The 22984-nt window shown below is 37.4% G+C and overlaps 1 protein-coding gene across 2 annotated transcripts; it reads left to right on the top strand.

Moving 5' to 3' along the window:
- Positions 1-4719: 4719 nt before the first annotated feature.
- On the top strand, positions 4720-22783 carry LOC138314124 (phosphatidylcholine translocator ABCB4-like). Of its 2 annotated transcripts, XM_069254301.1 has the most exons (17): positions 4720-4827; positions 5032-5268; positions 7365-7568; positions 8116-8286; positions 9210-9371; positions 9611-9632; positions 10877-11001; positions 11407-11556; positions 11836-11940; positions 12318-12395; positions 12741-12824; positions 13219-13664; positions 13902-14058; positions 16469-16666; positions 18537-18743; positions 19351-19497; positions 19928-22783. In XM_069254301.1, exons 1-17 carry the CDS (start codon positions 4741-4743, stop codon positions 20126-20128), a joined length of 2781 nt encoding a protein of 926 aa, XP_069110402.1. In that variant the 5' UTR covers positions 4720-4740; the 3' UTR covers positions 20129-22783. The 2 variants fall into 2 exon arrangements, with proteins under 2 accessions (XP_069110402.1, XP_069110403.1); XM_069254302.1 differs by lacking the exons at positions 18537-18743; positions 19351-19497; positions 19928-22783 and adding an exon at positions 16984-17095.
- Positions 22784-22984: the final 201 nt, after the last annotated feature.

The following is a 22984-nucleotide window of genomic DNA, read 5'->3' as shown; positions in this document are numbered from 1 at the left end:
TCTTATTTCTAGTTCCGTTTAAGTTAAACGGAACTCGGGTCTGGTTCCTAGTTCCGTTTATCAAACGGAACTAGGAACTAGAAACTCGCAACCAACTTCAGCCCTCCACCAGCTTTACCATTCTTTAGGTTTTTTTTTTACATATTTGCTGCATCTCTTCACTTGTAAACGAATGCAATAAAAACATGTCTTTTTCTTTAAAAGAATTTTTTCGAAATTCATTAACGCTTAATAATACATATTGAAAAAAAATTCGACAAACGTATCAAAAGTTTCATTGTTAAACAACTTATTAACAGGGTGAACCCCAGCAACATTTTCGGATTCACAAAGCGTTTCGCCATTGTATTTCATTTCTGTTTGACAACAACATACACTACTGTTTCTATTTTTAGATAGTTTCCTAAAGAGGATTTGGTCAACATCACCCGATTGGTCAATTTTAGCAAATTGTCAAATTGTTCGTTGATGCAATTAATAAACGCATGACGACGAACAGGTGTTTCCTCTTGGTGGGTCAGACGCTTTCCAAAATGACCTCTTGGGAACCATTTCCTTATGGAGTTTCGTCAAATCATTGTTCCAATATGGTTTTAAATGTTTTTTAAAAATACTTTTATGAATTGCTTGCCATCTTTGCAGCCTTAAGTAAACAACAGTTTATTTCCTTATAAAATATGTCGATATCATGAACATATATAATTTAATCGGGTATTCCAATATTGTCAAACAATATACATGATGTCTATAAGTGTCAACGGAACCGTCTTTTCGGCCCTTCGTCAATTAAATTTGATCCATTTAGAGATTAAATTAAAACTTTGCAGCACTGCTTCGGTATATTCATCAAGCAAATTAAAGGATTTGTGTTCTGAAACATTGAGTTCGTGATTATCTAAAACCTCACATATTCCAACACATAAAACTGAAGTCATTTGGAGTCATCATATTGGTTTTGGACTCTCTGGCATGAACATCTTTCGGCCAGAATGAAGGGAATACGACTTCGTGTCCTCATCGTCCACTACGTTTACTGTGCCGATGCAGTAGGTTTCCACAATCGATTGAAGTACCTTAAGTACGGACATTTGATTTTACTTTCGTATAAAAAGTCGCGTAGAGCATTCTCAAAAGTTATTTTCTTTTTCAGACAGAGGGAGAAAGGTTCACAGACAGAGGAAGAAAAATGAACCGGGATCGGGACTGTAGTCCCCATCAAACACTTCTTGTTCATCTCATATTTTGTCGGATCGGAATCCGATCTGCCTGAAAAAGAAGGAGGAGAAACCTCTAGCGTTGGCCGAACAAAGGGGTTTCTCAGAAACTAATTTTGAAAGAAAAAAATGAAGCTTTATTATTATCATTATTATTTTAATTTCAAATGTATAATTTTTAACTTGCATTGTCAGCTTTAAAACGTTCATAGCGTAATTGTTCAAGATCAGGTTCACTATCGTGGGTTATGTTTCGAATTTGACACAACAATAGAGACCTGGTTTGTCTATAATGGATTTAAGTTCACTGAGATAACCCGGGATATCATTAGAGGGTTATTTGGAGGTTCATGAAATGATCTGGGAACTTTCATGATCATTGTGTGTATATATGAAGCCGATTTCATGTTGACCATTTTGCCATGTGCTTAAAGGCTGTACTGGTGTGAGATCAGTGTTTACCCTTTCTGAACCGTCATTGCATGAGATAGAATCTCTATCCATACTGTCCATTATTACGACCGCGATCCGTGCACATTGCGCCAAAGATTACAAATGTACGATGATTAAAACGACAGTGGTGACGTGTATAAACGTCGAAGGGACAGTTATCGTAGGTACGCTTACACAGGTAAGGTATACAGGTAGAAGATAGCTATTTATAGCTCAATAACAGGTCAACAAAACAGTCCATTGTGATATATGAATCACGAAAAGTGTAAGAAATTGAAAAAAAGTATCAAAACTTCAAATACACAGTTGTTAACAAAAAACACTTACCACGCCCTGAGCCAAATCTCAGGCCTAAAAACGTCGAACTTTTGTCCAAAAAACACAAACAGGCTGGGAGCTCACACGGCAGGTATGAACACATCCGTCATACTTGTATCAAGTCGGAACCAGGTACAAATTGTAGGTCGGTGATTTTTCTCCGGATACTCCGGTTTCTTCCACCTCTTAAACCTGGTATGTCCTAATATAATTCGGGCTATTAATGGGACATCGAACCAATCAAACCAGACTACAATTACCCATTGCGTGGCTGTCTGTAGTCCGGATATTAAACCACCGATCAACGATCAGAGTAGATGCACAGTGCATCAAATACACAGGGGTGTGTGACATTTTTACTTATGACGAGAGGAGGGAGTTGGGTATAGTAGTTCGCCTTACGAGGGAATGAGGAGAGCTGTGTTGAAATTTTTTCTTCGTAGTTCGCCTTACGAGGGAGAGCAGAGAGCTGTGTTTAGTAGTTCGCCTTACGAGGGAGAGCAGAGCTGTGTTTAGTAGTTTTCGCCTTAACGAGGGAGAGCAGAGCTGTGTTTAGTAGTTCGCCTTACGAGGGAGAGCAGAGCTGTGTTTAGTAGTTCGCCTTACGAGGGAGAGGAGAACTGGGTATAGTAGTTCGTCTTACGAGGGAGAGGAGAACTGGGTATAGTAGTTCGTCTTACGAGGGAGAGGAGAACTGGGTATAGTAGTTCGTCTAACAAGGGAGAGGAGAACTGGGTATAGTAGTTCGTCTAACAAGGGAGAGGAGAACTGGGTATAATAGTTCGCCTTACGAGGGAGAGGAGAACTGGGTATAGTAGTTCGTCTTACGAGGGAGAGGAGAACTGGGTATAGTAGTTCGTCTTACGAGTGAGAGGAGAACTGGGTATAGTAGTTCGTCTTACGAGGGAGAGGAGAGTTGGGTATAGTAGTTCGTCTTACGAGGGAAAGGAGAAGTTGGGTATAGTAGTTCGCCTTACGAGGGAGAGGTAAAGGAGTTTAGTAGTTCGTCTTACCAGAGGTAGAACTATATAGTAGTTCGCCTTACGAGGGAGAGGAGAGCTTATAGTGGTTTAGTAGTTCGTCTTACCAGGGAGAGGAGGAGGGTTCAAGTAAGTTTTCTTACGGGGAGAGGAACAGAGTAAGTTCGCCTTACGAGGGAGAGGAGTAGTTGGGTGTAGTTCGTCTATACAAGGCAGAGGAAGAGTGGTAAATAGTAGTTCGTCTTACGAGGGAGGGAGTTTGATATAGGAGAGGGGTAGAGGAGAACTGGGTATAGTTAGTTCGCCTTACGGAGGGAGAGTGCAGTTCCTCGCCTTAGAAGAGTTGTGTTATAGTATTATAGTTCGCCTTACGAGGGAGAGGAGAGTTGGGTTTAGTAGTTCGTTGGGTAAGTTGTTCGCCTTAGGGGAGAGTAGATGGGTATAGTAGTTCGTCACTTACGAGGGAGTTGGGTAAGTTCGCCTTACGAGGGAGAGGAGAGTTGGGTATAGTTTCGTCTTACGAGGGAGAGGAGTGTGGGCGGGTTTATAGTAGTTCCGCCTTACGTAGGTATTTGTTCGATGGGTATAAGAGTGTGCTTACGAGGGAGAGGAGAACTGGGTATAGTAGTTTCGGCCTTACGAGGGAGAGGAGAACTGGGGGGGTATAGTAGTTCGTCTTAGAGGGAGGGGAGAACTTCGTAGTTCCCTTACGAGGGAGAGGAGATAGTAGTGCCTTACGAGGGAGTGTAGAGAGTTGGGTCATATTATTCGCGTATACGAGGGAGAGGGAGAGTAGGGTATAGTAGTTATGGACGTCCGAGGGAGAGGAGAACTTGGTATAGTAGTATCGCACTTACGAGGGAGAGGAGAACTGGTATAGTAGTAAGACGTTTTCTTACGAGGGAGGGAGGAGAACTGGGTATAGTAGTTCGTTTGGGAGCCGAGAGTAATCTGGGGTAAGCGAGGCTACTAGAGGAGAGAACTTGGGTATAGTAGTTCGTTCTTTCACGATACGGAGAACAATAGTAGAGACGCAGGGAGAGGAGAGTTTGGGTATGAGTAGGTATCGCCTTACGAGGGGAAGGAGAAAACAGTGGGTATAGTAGTTCGATCTTACGGGAGAGGAGAGTTGGGTAGTATTCGTTACGGGCGGGGAAAGGACGAGTTGGTATAGGTCTTTCTAGGAGAGTATAAGTTTCGGTCTTACGAATGGAAAGTAGGCGTGTAATTCGCCTTACGAGGGAGAAGGAGAACTGGGTAAATAGTAGTTTCGCGAGTTTTTACTCGACCGAGGGAGAGTTCCTGGTGAGAGTTTGGGGGAGTTTTTGGTGAAGTCAGTTATTCGAACCTTACGAGGAGAGTGAGAACTGGTAATTCAGTAGTATAAATGTATAGTAGTTCTCCTTACGAGGGAGAAGGAGAGTTCCTAGGTATAGAAGTTCGCCTTACGAGTTAGTCTAAGAACTAGTGGGAGGCCCATAGTTTGATTACAGCTCGATGCTTAACGATTACAAAATATTTAGAGGAGGCGGGAGGTTTCGGGTAAAGTTACCCTTGTTCTCCGGTCGGCTAACTGGGGTATGCGTATGGGAGTTTGGTATCTATATCGGAGAACTGGGTGGTAATCAATTAAAATGTTAGATATTTCTCCACTCATATAGTTTAAATACTTAGCTGACTCGAGTCTTTTCACCTTGATCTGACATATTGTGAGGAAATTTACTGATATTTTACCACATTGATTTCAGGTGTTTTTTGCGGTGCTGATTGGAGCCATGTCCCTTGGTACTGGACTGCCAAACCTTCAGGATTTCACAGAGGCCAGGGCTGCTGCCTACACCATATACCAACTCATTGATTTGGTGAGAAATATTTATAAAACAACATTTTTCATTGAAAACTTGCATGTAACAATCCTAGCAAACACCTGATTCTGTGCATTTATTACAGGTGAATGTATTTGGTTTTAGGAAAATATGCAAATAAAATCAATATGGTCTGCTGGAAAATCAATAGGATATATCGTGTGTACATACTAAATGTTTACTTGTTTTTGTTTTCCTAAGAGTCCAGAAATTGACAGTAGTTCGGAGGAAGGCAAGTCTCCGGACAGCCTGGAAGGGAATATAGAATTCCGAGACATAGAGTTTCGATACCCAGCCCGACCCGAGGTGAAGGTACTGAACAAGGTAGACATGAAGATACAGAGAGGACAAACTGTAGCTCTCGTAGGATCCAGCGGGTGTGGAAAAAGTACCATGGTCCAACTGATTCAGCGCTTCTATGACCCTGAGGCTGGACAGGTGAGCAGTTTACACTCTATCAGCACTCTGAGGTAGATTGTAGGGCCAGTGACTTAGAAAAGCACCAATACGTCTAGTTATTTTAAAAATGTATTTGGTTATATTTGACAGAAAGTTGACAGTGGGAACACTTTAGGTCCAACATTAACACGTGTACTAGTCATCTGACTGTCACATAAATAAACCAACTATTGTGGAGATTAAAATCCATGTATTTCAGTACATACCCAGTAGAACAAAAGATCAGTACTGAAGTTTCAAATGAATGTGAACATACAAGAGCAATATAGAGCCAGTTAATTATCCCCCGCTTTCTCCGAAACGGGGGATATTAATTTGGGTTTGTCTGTCTGTCTATCTATCCGTCTGTCTGTAACACTTCGTTTCCGTGCAATAACTGTAACAAATGTTAATCGATTTTCTTCAAACTTGGTGACAAGGTTCAATGCCTTAAGGACTCGGCCAAGCACTATCAGGACTTTCAGCGGACCTTATTTAGCAGAGTTATGGCCCTTTGCTTAAATAAAAAAAAAAGTCAGTTTCTGCCACTTCTGTACAATAACTGTAATAAATATTAACCGATTTTTGCCTTAAGTGCCTGGCCAGGTTCACTCAACTCTTTCAGCGGAGGTTATTTATCAGCGTTATGGCCCTTTAATTTACCACAAATGTCTTCTTTATGTAGTTTCTGTGTAATAACTAATAAATGTTAAAACTAATTTTGTTAAAACAAAGTTAAATGCCTTAGGGCTTAACCAAGTTTGATCGCCACTTTTGGTAGATCTTAATTAGTTAATGAGTTATGGCCCTTTGATTTAATGGAGAAAAAAAAAGTCATTTTCTGCCACTTCCATAAAATAATTGTAATAAATATTAACCCATTTCCTTCAAACTTGGTAACAAAGTTAAATGTCTTACTTCTGAATAAGACTTCACTTTATTTTTAGGTCATCTGACCCGAAGGGTCAGGTTGACCTATTGTCATCATGCACCATCCATCGCCGTGCGTAAACTTTTCATTCAAACGACTTCTTCTCAATAACCAAAAGGCCCAGGGTACTGATATTTTGCCTGTAGCATGCTTGGACAAAGGGCTACCAAGTTTTTCAAATGAATGACCTTGACTTTCATTCAAGGTCACAGGGGTCAAAAAGGCTAAAATCTTTAAATGACTTCTTCTCAAGACCCAGAAGGCCCAGGGTACTGATATTTGGCCTGTAGCATGCTGGGATAAAGGGCTTCCAAGTATGTTCAAATAAATGACATTGACCTTCATTCAAGGTCACAGGGGTCAAATAGGCTAAAAATCCTTTAAACAACTTCTTCTCAAGAACAGAAAGTCCCAGGATATTCATATTGGGCCTGCAGCATGCTGGGATGAAGTGCTACCAAGTTTGTTAAAATAAATGACCTTGACCTTCATTCAAGGTCATAGGGTCAAATAGGCTAAAAATCCTTTAAACAACTTCTTGTGAATAACTAAGAGGCCTAGAGACCTGATATTGGGCCTGTGACATGCTAGGATGAAGGGCTATCAAGTTTGTTCAAATGAATGCCTTGATCTTCATTGAAGGTCACAGGGGTCAAATAGGCTTAAATATTTAAACAACTTCTTCTCAAGAGCCAAAAGGCCCAGGATACTCATATTGGGCCTGCAGCGATGAATCTGGGGATGAAGGGCTACCAAGTTTGTTCAAATGAATGACCATGACCTCCATACAAGGTCACAGGGGTCAAAAAGGTTAAAATCTTTAAACGACTACATTGTGTTGTGCTAATAGTCAGATGACCGTTAAGGCCCATGGGCCTCTTGTTTCATATTTCAACCAAGGTTACACCTAACCTCAATAATGTTTACCTACAATATGTCCTGAAAGCGGGGGATGGAAATTCCACAAATTTGCTTGTTTTGAAGTACATCCTGCTAAAAATTATATGGTGTATTGATACTGAAAATTCTGTGAAAACATAAAATAATTAACATAATTAATGACATTAGCCATATATATATTCAAATTAGTATTTACTATTTGTAATTAGTCATCCAGTTTATTATATCATGAAAGTGTAAATATATACTGTAATATATGATATAGGTCCTAATTGACGGAATAGACATGAAGGATTTGAATGTTAAGTGGCTGAGACAACACATTGGGGTGGTAAGCCAAGAGCCCGTCCTCTTTGCTACGTCCATTGAGGAGAACATACGATATGGACTGGAGGGTGTCAGTCAGGACCAAATCATAGCAGCAGCCAAAATGGCCAATGCTCATGACTTCATCATGCAGCTCCCGGAGGTAACAATGATTCACAAAAATTAGCAAGATACTGAAAGAGGCTTAATTGGTAATAACTGATTCACATAATTTACACAAGCAAAGAGAGGTCGCAGAGTTAGAACTAAAGACATGGAATTAGATTTATTCAACAAGATCAATAGATCAAGCCAACCTTTGGTCTACGGGAGGATAAGGCTTACATTGCTCTCAACAGCCATAACATTAGGTCATACTCTTCATTTTGGAGTTAATGAGAGACTGACTGTATGCTTTATACATGTATGTATGCAGAACTGTCCAATTTCTTTTACCTTTAATTGAGTTTATCTAAGGTTCATGGATAAAACTCATGTTTATTTGAAGTTCAGAAATCCTGAGTACCTATAGAAATGCATCCAACCTACAGTTATTGCTTGGCAATATTCTTAAATATTAGTTTAAATCTCAGATCAGAGATGGAAGACATGTAGAAGAATGCTGAGTGATTGAACCGATTCGAACATTTATTATCCTGAAAACAGATGTATATACAGATTAAAAAGCCCCCATTTCTGTGTCATACCAGAAATATGAAACACTAGTTGGAGAGAGAGGAGCCCAGCTGAGTGGTGGTCAGAAACAGAGAGTAGCCATTGCCCGCGCCTTGGTCAGAGATCCACGCATTCTTCTGTTGGATGAAGCGACATCGGCTCTGGACACAGAGAGTGAATCTATTGTACAGGAAGCACTTGATAAGGTAAGAATCTAATTGATTTACACGAATCATTTGATAGGCTCAATATAATATTCTGATGATATTGGCTTATATTTGCTGATAATGAGCCTCGATCTGCCTCCGTAAACTTTCGAAGTGTTTAAAGGATGATAAAAAAGAAACTTACCAAATTATTTCAGCAATATTTTGGACAAATAAAATGACATTAGTCATATGGATAAACTCGATCATGGTTCATGTATGACATCAAATTTCAGCTCAGAGCTGGCAAGACAAGTCAACTGTTGTAATATTTATGAATTTCAGCCTAGAGCTGGCAGGACAACTGTTGGATTATTTATAAATTTCAGGCTAGAGCTGGCAAGACAACTGTTGTAATATCTATAAATTTCAGGCTAGAGCCGGCAGGATGATAGCTGCAATATTGTAACTCAAAAGACTTTAAGACAGATAATGATGTTGTCTTTAGAGCTACAATTGGTGCTTATTACTACTAATGGAGCAAAGAAATTATTGTGCAAATCATTATCAAAACGTGTGCATGCATATAATTGTTCTTGTTTTATATCACTTACCTAATGGGCAATAAAACTGAACCATATAAAACATCAAATTCACAGAGAGACATTATTTTTTTCACATATAAATATGATGTCCTTTTCAAAGTAAAATTATACGGCAAGTCTACAAATTATGAATTTGACGTATTATGAGTAGTAATGCGGTCGTAATGTTTGTTTTGGACAAAAATAATATATAAATGGATGTATACTCTTCAAATAATTGGAAACCAACAAAAAAGTACAGAAAATAGTGCCTGAGTGATTTTCTCAGCAGTGCTCCATTACGACACATAGGCACCAACCCAGCCAAAAGGTATAGTAGGCCGGGTATACATATATTCGTTCTAGGAGGACAACTGTTGTAATATTTATAAATTTCAGGCAAGAGCTGGCAGAACAACTGTTGTGGTAGCTCATCGTCTGTCCACCATCAAAACTGCTGACACCATTGCTGGGTTTAGAGATGGAGATATTGTCGAGCAAGGAACACACGAACAACTGATGCAGAAACAAGGAGTGTACCAGCAACTTGTTACCTTACAGGTAGGAATATTACACAAAATAGGGGATATAAAACATTATCAAAATATAGGGATTTATTTATACATATGCAAGCTTTCTTCTTGTTGTTTCTATACATGCACATGCACTTCTTGCTGGTTACAGCATCTGTCATTTTGTATATATAATTTGCCAATGTAGCAATGAAGCATCCTTTTAAGTAGCAGAATGACATTATTAATTGTTTTAGAACGCTTAATAAAATACTATTTTGTTTTCAGACAAAAAAATATGATGCTGAAGGTAAGGTATTCCACCTTTTTTCTCAGCTGATTTTTAGGTCATCTGACCGAAAAGGGTCAGGATGACCTCTAGCCATTGTGTTTCGTCCGTTGTCGTGTGCCGTTCGTAATTTTCACATTTTGAACTTCTTCTCAAGTTCTACCGGTGCGATTTGGCTGAAACTTGCATGAAATGATCCTGACATGGTCCCAACAAAGTTTTGTTATTTATCGGTTCGATCTAAAATCCAAGATGGCCGCCACAGCCACCATCTTGAAAACACATTTTGAACTTTTTCTCAAGTTCTGAGGGTGCGATTTGGTTGAAACTTGCATGAAATGATCCTGACATGGTCCAGACAAAGTGTTGTTATTTTTCGGGTCGCTCCGAAATCCAAGATGGCCGCCATCTTGAAAACACATTTTGAACTTCTTCTCAAGTTCTACCAGTGCGATTTGGCTGAAACTTGCATGAAATGATCCTGACGTGGTCCCGACAAAGTGTTGTTATTTTTCGGGTCAATCTGAAATCAAAGGTGCCCGCCACAGCTGCCATCTTGAAAATACATTTTGAACTTCTTGTCAAGTTCTACCGGTGCGATTTGGCTGAAATTTGCATGAAATGATCCTGACATGGTCCCGACAAAGTATTGTTACATCTCTGGTTGATCACAAATCAAAGATGGCTACCATGACACTATATCTTATTAATTTCCTATATGTTAAGGCCCTTGGGCCTCTTGTTTGAAATAAAATTTGTTGAAAGAAATTGAAAATGATCCTGACATGGTCCTGACAAAGTGACACCATATAAAATTAATTTTACTATTGCCAAGGTAGTCAGATGACCATTAAGGCCCTCTGGGCCTCTTGTCTATTCTTTTCCATGGATATAAATAATTACATAGCTCAGTAATGTTTATGTCTGTGTCACACTGGTTCCCTATTAAACATTTTTTAGGTCATCTGACCCTTCGGGTCATTATGCACCGTCCCTCGTCAAGCACTTTTTCATTCAAACGACTTCTTCTCAATAACCAGAAGGCCTAGGGTACTGATATTTGGCCTGTAGCATGCTGGGATTTAAAGGGCTACCAAGTGTGTTCAAATGAATGACCATGACTTTCATTCAAGGTCACATGGATCAAACATGAGTACCCTGGGCCTTTTATATTTATGTTTTATTTTAACGTATGACATCTGTACCACTGCTGCCTCCGACCTGCAGAACACTCATTAAAGTTCTTATAATTATTTGTTTGATAGAGGATGAATTGATTGAGGAGTATGTAGTAACAGAAAAGAAATCTTCCAAAATGCTGAAGACTCAGAAATCAGTTGTGGATGCTCAGAAGTTAGAGGGTGTAAAATCTGATAAGGAGGCTGACAAGGTACAGAAATATGTGATGACTATCTGACCTCTTAGAGATCAAAAACTCGCTCAAATTGTATAATTGGTTAAGCAGAATGTGGTATTGGTTTTAATTAACTTTTGCTTCTATGTTTTATATTTCTGACATATTTATGTTGTGGATAACATTACATGGTTTGCCTCCAGTCAGAAATAGCTAGCTATATTGTTTTTCATAATCGTTAGCTAATTAAAAATTACAATTGATTCATTAGATTTTTTATTTAAAAAATAGAAAAAAAAAATCATATACAAATGTTTTTCTAAGAGAAATAAAGAAATTTTACAAGATATAGATAAATTAAGACTTATACTCAAACTCCTTTTTTAAAACTAGAGAATGGAATTTTTATTTGCTGCTAAGAAAATAATATCTCCATTTAAGAAAGAAGAGGACTTGCTCGAGCCATCGTTCAAGAGAATCATGAGACTAAACTCCCCGGAGTGGTACCTCATAGTAATAGGCTGTATTGCGAGTTTGTTGTTTGGCGGAGTTCAACCGTGTTTTGCTATAATATTCTCCAGTATCATTACAGTATGTACAAAACTATTTTATCTCCAGAATCAAAAAGCATTCAGAAATGAAATTTACCCAGGTAAACACTATTAAAATCAATTAAAAGTATTGATAAACAAAGACTTAGTACTTTTATCATTTTAATTTATGGTAATTCTAATTACCTCGAGGTTTTACCTTTAGTTGTTATTTTACAATTTTCAATCTTTGATATTTTTACAGGTTTTTGGTAATATTAACTGTTACCTTTCATTGTTATTTCCGTGTTTTTTATTTGATTTTGGTATATTTGTACAGGTTTTTGGTAACACGGATTACAGTTACCAGGAGACAGAAATAAGGAAGTATGTCCTCATTCTCATCGGTATTGGCCTCGGAGCTCTCATCGCCCTATCACTACAGGTATCTAAGATACACTTTTACAAACTAAAACAATATTGGATAAAATTATATATTGAAATATTAAAAAATCTACTTGTTGATCAATTAATTATTTTTAATGTTTTTATCTTAAAGACGTAAAATTAGAAGCTCAAACTTTTAAATGGTGGTAATAGTGTAAAGTATGTAACTTTTGTAACTGAAGAAAAGTACTAATGCGTCTGCTACTGTTTTTGATTGAGAAAAAATACTACTGGTAATTGTCAGCGGTGTAGCATCTTTAAGGAACATTTCTGATAAATTGTCAAGCTGTGTTTATGCAATATGTCAGTAAAAAGGATGCAGAAATAATAATAGTTAAAGTTACATCTTTACAGTTAATTTTGAAATATTTTCAGAGTTACATGTTTGGTAAATCAGGTGAAAATCTGACAATGAGGCTGAGGAAAATGGCATTCGAGGCTATGCTGCGGCAGGTAAGCATATAAAAACAGAATATATTGAATATTCTGGAAAATCTTGAAAAATTGTCAAAGTTAATCTATTATAATGTAAAAACCTATCACTGTAATTATGCATGTATTGTTATATCATCTAGATTTATATACAGCCAAAATTGTAAAATTTCCTTCCTGATATTTGTCACATTTAAAGTACCTGGTAAATTTTACTACCTGGTAATAGAGATATAGTTTGGCCCCCTTAACTTCACAGGCGTTAATTTCAAATGCTGCTCAGTTTCTATAGTTGGACACATAGTAGGAAAATAATTTACACATTTAAAAGTATTGATTGAGTGTCTTTTCCATTTTGGTGTGTAGGACATGTCCTATTTTGATGACCCAAAGAACAGTACCGGAGCCTTGACCACAAGACTTGCCACAGAGGCTTCTGAAGTTCATGGGGTATACTTCTATTCTTTACTGCCATACAATAACTAAAATGAAATCATCACAAACCCCATTGTTAGGGGGGCAATTTTTAGGGGAGGTTTTGACTTTTTAACTACTTGTACAGTTAAAGTAATTACTTTGCATTGTCTCAGTCCATTTTGATTGGAAAAGAGATCAGATATGTCCTTGCACTGTCTAATTTATTATGTATCATAATTTATTGATATCTAATTGGTTGGATGATTGGGCTGGATAATTAACAGCAAGAAATTTGTCTTTATATGGCATGTTAAGTTTTGAACTAGGGGGAGATAATATCATGCCACAACCGAGAAGTGAAAGTTATGAAAACATTTGATTAGAACCTGAAGTCAGTGTTTGATGTGATTTTATACTTTACCTGCAGGCAGCTGGCATCACAATCGGAAAAGCCATTGAGGCTTTAGCCAACATCGGGACAGCCATCATCATTGGCATGATCTATGGCTGGAAATTGACCCTGGTTATTCTAGCTTTTATCCCTCTGATGGCAGTCTCTGCTGGATTGAGGATGAAAATTCTAACGGGAGTCGCTGGGAAAAATAAGTTGGCTTTAGAAGAAGCTGGAAAAATTGCCACAGAAGCCATAGAAAACATGCGGACAGTGGCAGGACTTTCTATGGAGGACAAAATATTTGTTCTGTATATCAAAAGTCTGGAGCAACCTTACCGAGAGGCCATCAGAAAATGCCACCTGACTGGGCTGGCCTTCTCCGTATCACAGGCGATGCTTTATTATGCATATGCAGCCGCATTTTACTTTGGAGCCTATCTTATCAGGGAAAATGAAACGGAGTTTGGTGATGTTTTCAGGTAAAAGTTTAAAATCTGTTGAGTTGGATATGGAGATTTTAGTTTTTGATGATAAAAAAACATATCAGTGTGTATAAATTAAAATGAGGTACTATCAGTGATCTATCTCAGTTATAAAAAATGACATACATAATTTCATATATGTACAAATATTTTTCAACATCTGATAGTTGTACTTCAAGAAGGCTTATATAAAATAGGTGATTTTTAGGCTAATGGGTAAAAGTTTTGTTTCAGAGTGTTTTCAGCCATTGTGTTCGGGGGTATGGCTCTAGGACAGGCTAGTTCCTTTGCTCCTGATGCCTCTAAAGCTAAGGTCGCTGCATCCCATATATTTGCTCTGTTAGACCGTGTGCCTAAAATTGACTCTGAATCAGAAGATGGCAGCAAACCTGTAGGTTTCATTCTTAAACAATAAGTACAATATTTAAAAATGTTGGGTAGTGATTGTACAGATATAGAACCTTTGTCTTTTATGTCAATTTGTGTTGTACATAATCAACAAACAATTTAAGATTGATCATCAGTTAGAATTTGAAAACTTATCAGATCTAATAATTGGTAAAGTAATCAAACAGTTGGATTTTCTTGTAATTTTGCACTTCATAGCAGTAGAAATATTTTGTGAAATGTTAACCAATTTTTTCTTACCATGTTTGACATTTCGGGAATGATTCATTCAAAGATATAAATAATATATAATGAAATATTTGAATCGATGGATCATTTGAGGTTCATCTACACATTAATCAATTCTTGACGACTATCAGTACAACACTCAAAATATAATATATATACTGATGTACCCGGTATATATGAAAAATTATACGTTTATTATTAGCTCACCTGGCCCGAAGGGCCGGTGAGCTTATGTCATGGCGCGGCGTCCGTCGTCCGTCCGTCGTCCGTCGTCCGTCCGTCAACATTTCCTTTAAATCGCTACTTGTCATAGAGTTCTGCATGGATTGTAACCAAATTTGGCCACAAACATCCTTTGGGGAAGGGGAACAGAACTTGTATAAATTTTGGCTCTGACCCCCCGGGGGCAGGAGGGGCGGAGCCCAATAGGGAAAATAAAGGTAAATCCTATAAAACGCTACTTGTCCTAGAGTTCTGCATGGATTGTAACCAAATTTGGCCAGAAACATCCTTGGCGGAAGGGGAACAGAACTTGTATAAATTTTGGCTCTGACCCCCCGGGGGCAGGAGAGGCGGGGCCCAATAGGGGAAATAGAGGTAAATCCTATAAATCGCTACTTGTCCTAGAGTTCTGCATGGATTGTAACCAAATTTGGCCACAAACATCCTTGGTGGAAGGGGAACAGAACTTGTATAAATTTTGGCTCTGACCCCCTGGGGGCAGGAGAGGCGGGGCCCAATAGGGGAAATAGAGGTAAATCCTATAAATCGCTACTTGTCCTAGAGTTCTGCATGGATTGTAACCAAATTTGGCCAGAAACATCCTTGGGGGAAGGGGAACAGAACTTGTATAAATTTTGGCTCTGACCCCCGGGGGGCAGGAGGGGCGGGGCCCAATAGGGGAAATAGAGGTAAATCCTATAAATCGCTACTTGTCCTAGAGTTCTGCATGGATTGTAACCAAATTTGGCCAGAAACATCCTTGGCGGAAAGAGAACAGAACTTGTATAAATTTTGGCTCTGACCCTACGGGGGCAGGAGGGGCGGGGCCCAATAGGGGAAATAGAGGTAAATCCTATTAATCGCTACTTGTCCTATAGTTCTGCATGGATTGTAACCAAATTTGGCCAGAAACATCCTTGGGGGAAGGGGAACAGAACTTGTATAAATTTTGGCTCTGACCCCCTGGGGGCAGGAGGGGCGGAGCCCAATAGGGAAAATAAAGGTAAATCCTATAAAACGCTACTTGTCCTAGAGTTCTGCATGGATTGTAATCAAATTTGGCCAGAAACATCCTTGGTGGAAGGGGAACAGAACTTGTATAAATTTTGGCTCTGACCCCCTGGGGGCAGGAGAGGCGGGGCCCAATAGGGGAAATAGAGGTAAATCCTATAAATCGCTACTTGTCCTAGAGTTCTGCATGGATTGTAACCAAATTTGGCCAGAAACATCCTTGGCGGAAGGGGAACAGAACTTGTATAAATTTTGGCTCTGACCCCACGGGGGCAGGAGGGGCGGGGCCCAATAGGGGAAATAGAGGTAAATCCTATAAATCGCTACTTGTCCTAGAGTTCTGCATGGATTGTAACCAAATTTGGCCAGAAACATCCTTGGCGGAAAGGGAACAGAACTTGTATAAATTTTGGCTCTGACCCTACGGGGGCAGGAGGGGCGGGGCCCAATAGGGGAAATAGAGGTAAATCCTATAAATCGCTACTTGTCCTAGAGTTCTGCATGGATTGTAACCAAATTTGGCCAGAAACATCCTAGGGGGAAGGGGAACAGAACTTGTATAAATTTTGGCTCTGACCCCCTGGGGGCAGGAGGGGCGGGGCCAAATAGGGGAAATAGAGGTAAATACTATTAATCGCTACTTGTCCTAGAGTTCTGCATGGATTGTAACCAAATTTGGCCCAGAAACATCCTTGGGGTTAACAGAATTTGTATAAATTTTGGCTTTGACCCCTTGGAGCAGAAAGAGTGGGGCCCAATAGGGGAATTAGAGGTAAATATTCAAATTCCTTCAGAAAAGAAACAATGAACCTGTATTCAGAACATTCCTAGGCATTACAAACCAGGTGAGCGATACAGGCCCTCTGGGCCTCTTGTTTTTATTATTTCCCTATCTGAGCCAATTTTCACTTCTCAAGTTCTCTTACTTTCAGGTGAACTTTACCAGTAAGATCTCCTTCGGGAACACAAAGTTTTCGTATCCATCTCGACCAAATGTACAAGTTCTGCAAGGTCTAACACTAGAAGTATCTTCAGGGGAGACCCTTGCTCTGGTGGGGACTAGTGGATGTGGCAAAAGTACGACAGTCCAACTCATAGAGAAGTTCTATGATTCTGATGAAGGATCTGTGGTAAGTGGATGGTTTGTAAGAGGGAGACTAGCTAACAAGATTTCGTCTTTATCTATCCCTGATATATCTGTAATTTGTCAACACCTTAGCAGGTTTGTACTTTCCTGGAGTTTACATCCACATGAAGGTGGAGATAACTGGGAACAAGTTCCAACAAGTGCCAAAAGTCCACACACATTTATGATGTTGCGTCGTCTTGTGATTATGAATATTTCAACTTTAGAAAACCATAACTCAAAATCCATGAAACGCACCTACATGTACCTGAAATTTTAGTATTTTGCTGCATGCATCATGACCCTTTGCCTTAATTACAGCTTGGACTCGTCTTGGTAAAGTTACATACAGCGCAGCAATATACCCCGGAGTAAATGAAGTCCAAATCTGAGCAACAGCATCAATAAGTTCTTGGCGACTTTTAATAGTATGTTGCACTTTCTGTAGACGAATCTTAATCATTCTCCATACATTTTCTATGATGTAAATATCTGAAGAGTGAGAAGGCCAGGTTAAACAATTCATATTAATTTCTGTTTTCCACTGCTACCCGGGTCCTTCCCGACATGTGTGCAGGACAGTTATTATCTTGGAATATTTAAGGCTTATCAGAAAAATGTTTCAAGACAACAGGCCATAAATTTTGATCTAATAGTTCAATGTACTTATCTGTCTTTAAATTTCCTTCTATTGGTCTCAGTACACCTACTCTGGAGGCACAAACACACCCCCGGAAAACGACGCAAACACTCGGGAACTACCATGACGTACAGTCCTGATCCCTAAACACTCGGGACGCCATTTCTCGTTGGCTTTTCTCCACAAATATACTTTTTGATCAGTACCTAAAATTACTTGTGTCTCATCAGAGATATTACAGTGTTCCAATTTTCAGAAATAATCCAATTTTTATGTCCACGGCATCACTCCACTGGTTTTTTCCTGTTAACTGCTGATATCGTCAACGTCTTATATACAGACCGCCTAGAATAACCCTCAAAATGTAATCTTCTCTGTACAGTACGTTTTGAAACTTTAACAGGAGTAAATGAATTAAATTGGGTAGATTATAAATCCGTCAATGTTTGCCGACGATCATGTTTTACTAGGCGAAAAAGTTTTGAATCCCCCTGTTCACTTGTTAATCTGGGCCGCCCGCTTTACTACTTATTTTCAACACTTTCTCTTTCTTTAAAATTCTTTAAAAACTTACTGATGGTAGAATCAGAAAATCCTATAATTTTCGCAATGTCTACAACTTTCCTACTGTCTTCTTTCAATCGTACCACTTATTCCTTTTCACGCAATGTCAATTCCCGGCGAACCATTCTTCATGATTGTTGAAGTCTGCTACAAAACCAAAAATAGCCCCACGCGAATTTGACAGATATGGGAGACAACCCACGTACTTTATCTTGCACAACAAAAAAGAGTTCCGATTCTAGTACCATTTTTTGAATCGCAAGGAAAGAAACTGTAATTACTTCCGGGTATTAACTGACAACGCATCATAAAAATGTGAATGACTTTTGGCACAAAACTGTATGTCATCACTTTTACATTTGAAACTGCACAAATAAAAAAAAACTGAAAATATCTGAGGCAAGTTTATAAATCAAGGTCACTGACCGGCTTCCCTCTAATTTGATAAATTCTTAATCACACTATCAACTCTGGAACATTGGATTTGTCTTTATGCATTTTCTCAGTGGAATCTGAAGCAATTTTGTTCGATAAATTGTTTCTTTTTCAATCTTTCATAATTTTTTATTTCCGGAAGAGTTTAATTCTTCAAATTAAGTCGTACATAGCTAGGGAATGAGATATAACATTGCTGAAGCACAACCCCTATACTTATTGATATTCATTACAGAAATTGGACTGCTACGATATGAAGGATCTTAACGTACAGTGGTTAAGATCCCAGATAGGTATCGTATCACAGGAGCCTATACTGTTCGACTGCAGCATAGCTGAAAACATCGCGTACGGCGACAACTTCCGTGTGGTCGGTATGGAGGAGATTATCACTGCAGCCAGAAGTGCCAACATTCATAAGTTTATAGAATCACTACCAAAGGTCAGTGTACATAACAACTCATGAATTTTAACTTAATATCTGAATTTAATGAAGTGATAATATTGATTGATATAATTATCCATTTATCTGATGTCATGGAAGAGGGACTACATTTAATATATAGTAATGGATGGTGACTGTACTTAATCATATGCATGCATATTGTAACATTATCATATAAGAATTCTGAAGGTCAAGAAATTGTACTACATCAACTTTTATTTTGTTATTTTTTTTATTAGATAGTTTTTTCAATTTTCTTCTATTATTCATGAAATTATATCATAGGCAACTGATTTAAGATTTGAAAAAAAAAAAAAAAAAGATCATGCAATGTCACACCTAAAATGACCTTGACAGTATCACTGGAACATTTAACAAACAAAATTACAAATCAAACTAAAACCAAAGTTTGCTGAGAGACTGAAACAACACACTGAATATTAACTGTTAAATATGTGGCGTATTGGACTTGGTCGATCATTGACCAGGTAGCGCAGCTGGTAGAGCACTCGGCTAGTGTTCAAAGGGTCTCGGGTTCGAATCCTGGTCTGGCTGCTACATTTTCTCCTCTCCTGTTACATTATAAATAACTTTTATATTTTAGGGATATGAAACAAATGTTGGAAGCAAAGGGACACAACTCAGTGGTGGACAGAAACAGAGGGTGGCCATTGCTCGGGCCTTGGTCAGAAATCCCAAGATCCTGCTGTTGGATGAGGCAACGTCTGCCCTCGATACAGAAAGTGAGAAGGTAACGGACGGAAGTTAGGTTACCATATAGCATAATACAGCCAATAAACTGCCCCTTTTCCAGACCTGATCAAAATTCTTGAATACAATAAATCTAAAATGAAAAAATCATATATACCACGTTTTAATTCCTCTATAAATTGATTTGTGGCTAAAATAACATTAATTTTTAAGCACCCCTAAATTTTCTGAAAGTTTTAAGTGCCCTTTGGCACATGCTTCAAATAGGGTCATTAAAAATGTGCAATTAAATGTATCATTCACCTTTAAAACATCACCTTCCTTATGTCCTTTGTTAAAATATTTAACCTGACCATTGGGAGAAATAAGACTTGATTTTGTCCTACATGATAAATTTGGTCTATATATTAGTATAACTTCGTATATAGTCCTAATCTCGACATGCTTAGTTGCCTTTGCTGTCCTTACAGGTTGTACAAGAAGCCCTGGACAAGGCCAGAGAGGGCAGGACATGTATTGTGATAGCCCATCGTCTGTCCACCATCCGTAATGCAGACAAAATCTGTGTCATTAAACATGGACAAGTAGCGGAGGAAGGTCGTCATGGTGACCTGATGTCTAAACAAGGACTCTATTACAAACTCAACGCTGCTCAAAGTCGGCAAACATAAGTCTTGAGATTGTTTGTTAATTAGTACTTCCTCTCATTGATTTAAAAAAATATAACTTTAGATTTTCTATCATAAACGAATTCTTGACCTATTCTCCATCATTTTTGCTACCAGGTAACTTGAAACTGAAGACATTTTTGTACTTTTTACAACATGTTCTTGAAACTTTGATTAGATTACCAGATGATATGGGTAGTCAGACTTGTGGCGAGCTTAATTAGTTTGTTAAATTACTGTATTGACCTTGACTTTCATTTAAAGTCAAAATGTTCAATCAATCTATCAAGATCTTTTAAACAGGGTTGATAAATAGTACCCTCATAACTAAGACATACAGAGACATCATAAAGTATTGTTTTACTGATATGTTAACATATTATACACTTGTATATTGGGCAACTTACCCCAAGTAGCAGGGTAAAAACAAATCCAATATGACTTTTAATATTTTAGAATTTAATAGATGACTTTTATAATTTCGTTTGTTTATTCATATAACAAAAATCTAGAAACAGTATTATAATTAATTGACTGTGATAGCTTGTGTACATAGTTCTTATGTTACGTTTGATCTAGATTTTTATAGTGAGTGTAAGCATTACAACAGACAACACTTACTTACTGAAACGCCTGGTTCCATTCTCCTTGTACATTTTCAGGTCTCTCCATCAAAAACTTTTTTTATAATATGTGACCATATGTTGTGACCATAAGTTTGGACCACCATTTTGTTTCTGTTTCAATGTTCCTTATTTGTGATCATGTTGAATTATCAGAATGGCTGTAAAAATCTATTTGTTTTTTCATTCATTGATTCATTCCATGCTTGCAAGAATATCTTGGGTAAATATTTAATGTTTCATTTATTGGCACATTTATTTTCCATTTTAAGTTGCTTTTGATAAAAGCATGGTCTTCGTGCTAATATTATTTGTATTTATAAGTTCAAATTTTTTAAAGTGTCTTGAAATAGTTTAGAAAAAGTTAATATTTATACATGTATTAAATTCTTAACACCAGAAATCATTGAACTTCAAAGTCAATTATATTTTTTCTCAAATCTGTTGTACATGTATAATTTAAAATTGGTTATAGTCATTGGTTATTGGGTTATTTAAATTGGCCATGCAAGTAACCATATAGCATAAAATGATAAGGAAATATTGATTTTCAGATTTTTATTATTTTTTTAAAAGTGCTTATTTTTACCAAATTGTTTTTTTTAATTAAATGTTTTTTTGGCATTCTTTGCTGGGTTTTTTTTTTAGCCCACCATCATATAACTTTCTCAGGTGCTCATCATAGCTTAATTAATATATACTATGTTGTATTTTTTTGTACATTGTGATATCTTTAAATACAAAGCTTTTTTCATATGCATGTACAGTGCTATTTCAAAGGATGATCAACTCAAAACCTAGTCAATATACAGTTAGACATCTCTTCCATCAGTGATTTATTACCCTAAACCGTTTGGATGTACTTACCAGCATATATACCAGAGTCCTAGAATAGCTAGCTATATGGTACATGTAGATGTTTTCATGGCCCTATTATACTGATTCTGAGCCATTGATTATAATTTACATGGCCAAACAATACTTTATTTACCTCAAATATCTACGCTTGGTCCATTATTTTATTTACCTCAAATATCTACGCTTGGTCCATTATTTTATTTACCTCAAATATCTACGCTTGGTCCATTATTTTATTTACCTCAAATATCTACGCTTGGTCCATTATTTTATTTACCTCAAATATCTACGCTTGGTCCATTATTTTATTTACCTCAAATATCTACGCTTGGTCCATTATTTTATTTACCTCAAATATCTACGCTTGGTCCATTATTTTATTTACCTCCAATATCTACGCTTGGTCCATTATTTTATTTACCTCCAATATCTACGCTTGGTCCATTATTTTATATTTATGTTAACATTAATTCCGTCCATTTCGTGAAATTTCATTAATGAAGCTGAATGTTATCAACATGAACATTGAAGTATTTCTGTTTCATTAAATACAAGATTTACTGCAAGTGTTCATTAACAACCTACTATCCCCCTAAAACAGGTGAAGGGAAGGAGTCATTGTTTTTCCTTTTTATCAATTAATTATTTTATTTAATTATTGTGACAGTACTGTAAACCAACTCTCTTTCAGGTCCAATTAATTTTCGCGAATTTTTCGATCAAGGTTAAATTCATGAAAGTTTATCTCCGCGAATTTATATCTTCCGTAAGTCTTGTACAATGAAATTCAAAGGTGTTTCCATTCAATTTAAAATCCATGAAACTTCAATCTCTGTGAAAATGTTTTAAAATAGAAATCACTAAATTTATTAGCTGTGAAAGAAAGATGTTTACAGTATACAGCTATTGATATTCTATCTTACTTTTGGAGCTGTATGCCTTTTTTTGTAGTATATATAATCTCTCTAATATAAATATATACTCACCTATTCCTTAATATTATGTGTAATATCTGTCCAGATTGTTTTCAGAAGTATTTATGAAAACAAATATAGATCTAGTCTAGTCCATAATTGTACTGATCAGTTTAATATATTTTATTATAATATATTTTATTGTAAAACTAGTTTACATTTATGATGTCATTCTTCATTTAAGAAATAAATCTTTACTATCAAACTGATATCCTTGTTGATATTTTTTGAGCATTAAGAATTACCCTGCACATGTTTACACAATGAAACCAATTGAATGGATATGTACAATTGTATTTTACAAACATAATATTATTGTATGCAATATACCGTACACATTTTAAAAATCACATTAATCCCTCTCCCAATAGCAAAATTTGAGACCGATCCCTTTGGTAATTTCT

This window comes from Argopecten irradians, chromosome 2, assembly GCF_041381155.1.
Source record: "Argopecten irradians isolate NY chromosome 2, Ai_NY, whole genome shotgun sequence".
NCBI classification, from domain to species: Eukaryota; Metazoa; Mollusca; class Bivalvia; order Pectinida; family Pectinidae; genus Argopecten; species Argopecten irradians.
Note: the sequence above shows the minus strand (reverse complement) of the source record. Positions and strands in the feature narration are given on the sequence as shown.

Bases quoted from the DNA above. Each gene is read 5' to 3' on its own strand.
- LOC138314124 (XM_069254301.1), top strand. From the start codon at position 4,741: ATGTCCCTTGGTACTGGACTGCCAAACCTTCAGGATTTCACAGAGGCC. The intron at 11,941-12,317 runs GTATCTAAGATA...AAATATTTTCAG, and splicing joins TCATCGCCCTATCACTACAG to AGTTACATGTTTGGTAAATC. The intron at 14,059-16,468 runs GTAGGTTTCATT...TCTTACTTTCAG, and splicing joins CAGAAGATGGCAGCAAACCT to GTGAACTTTACCAGTAAGAT.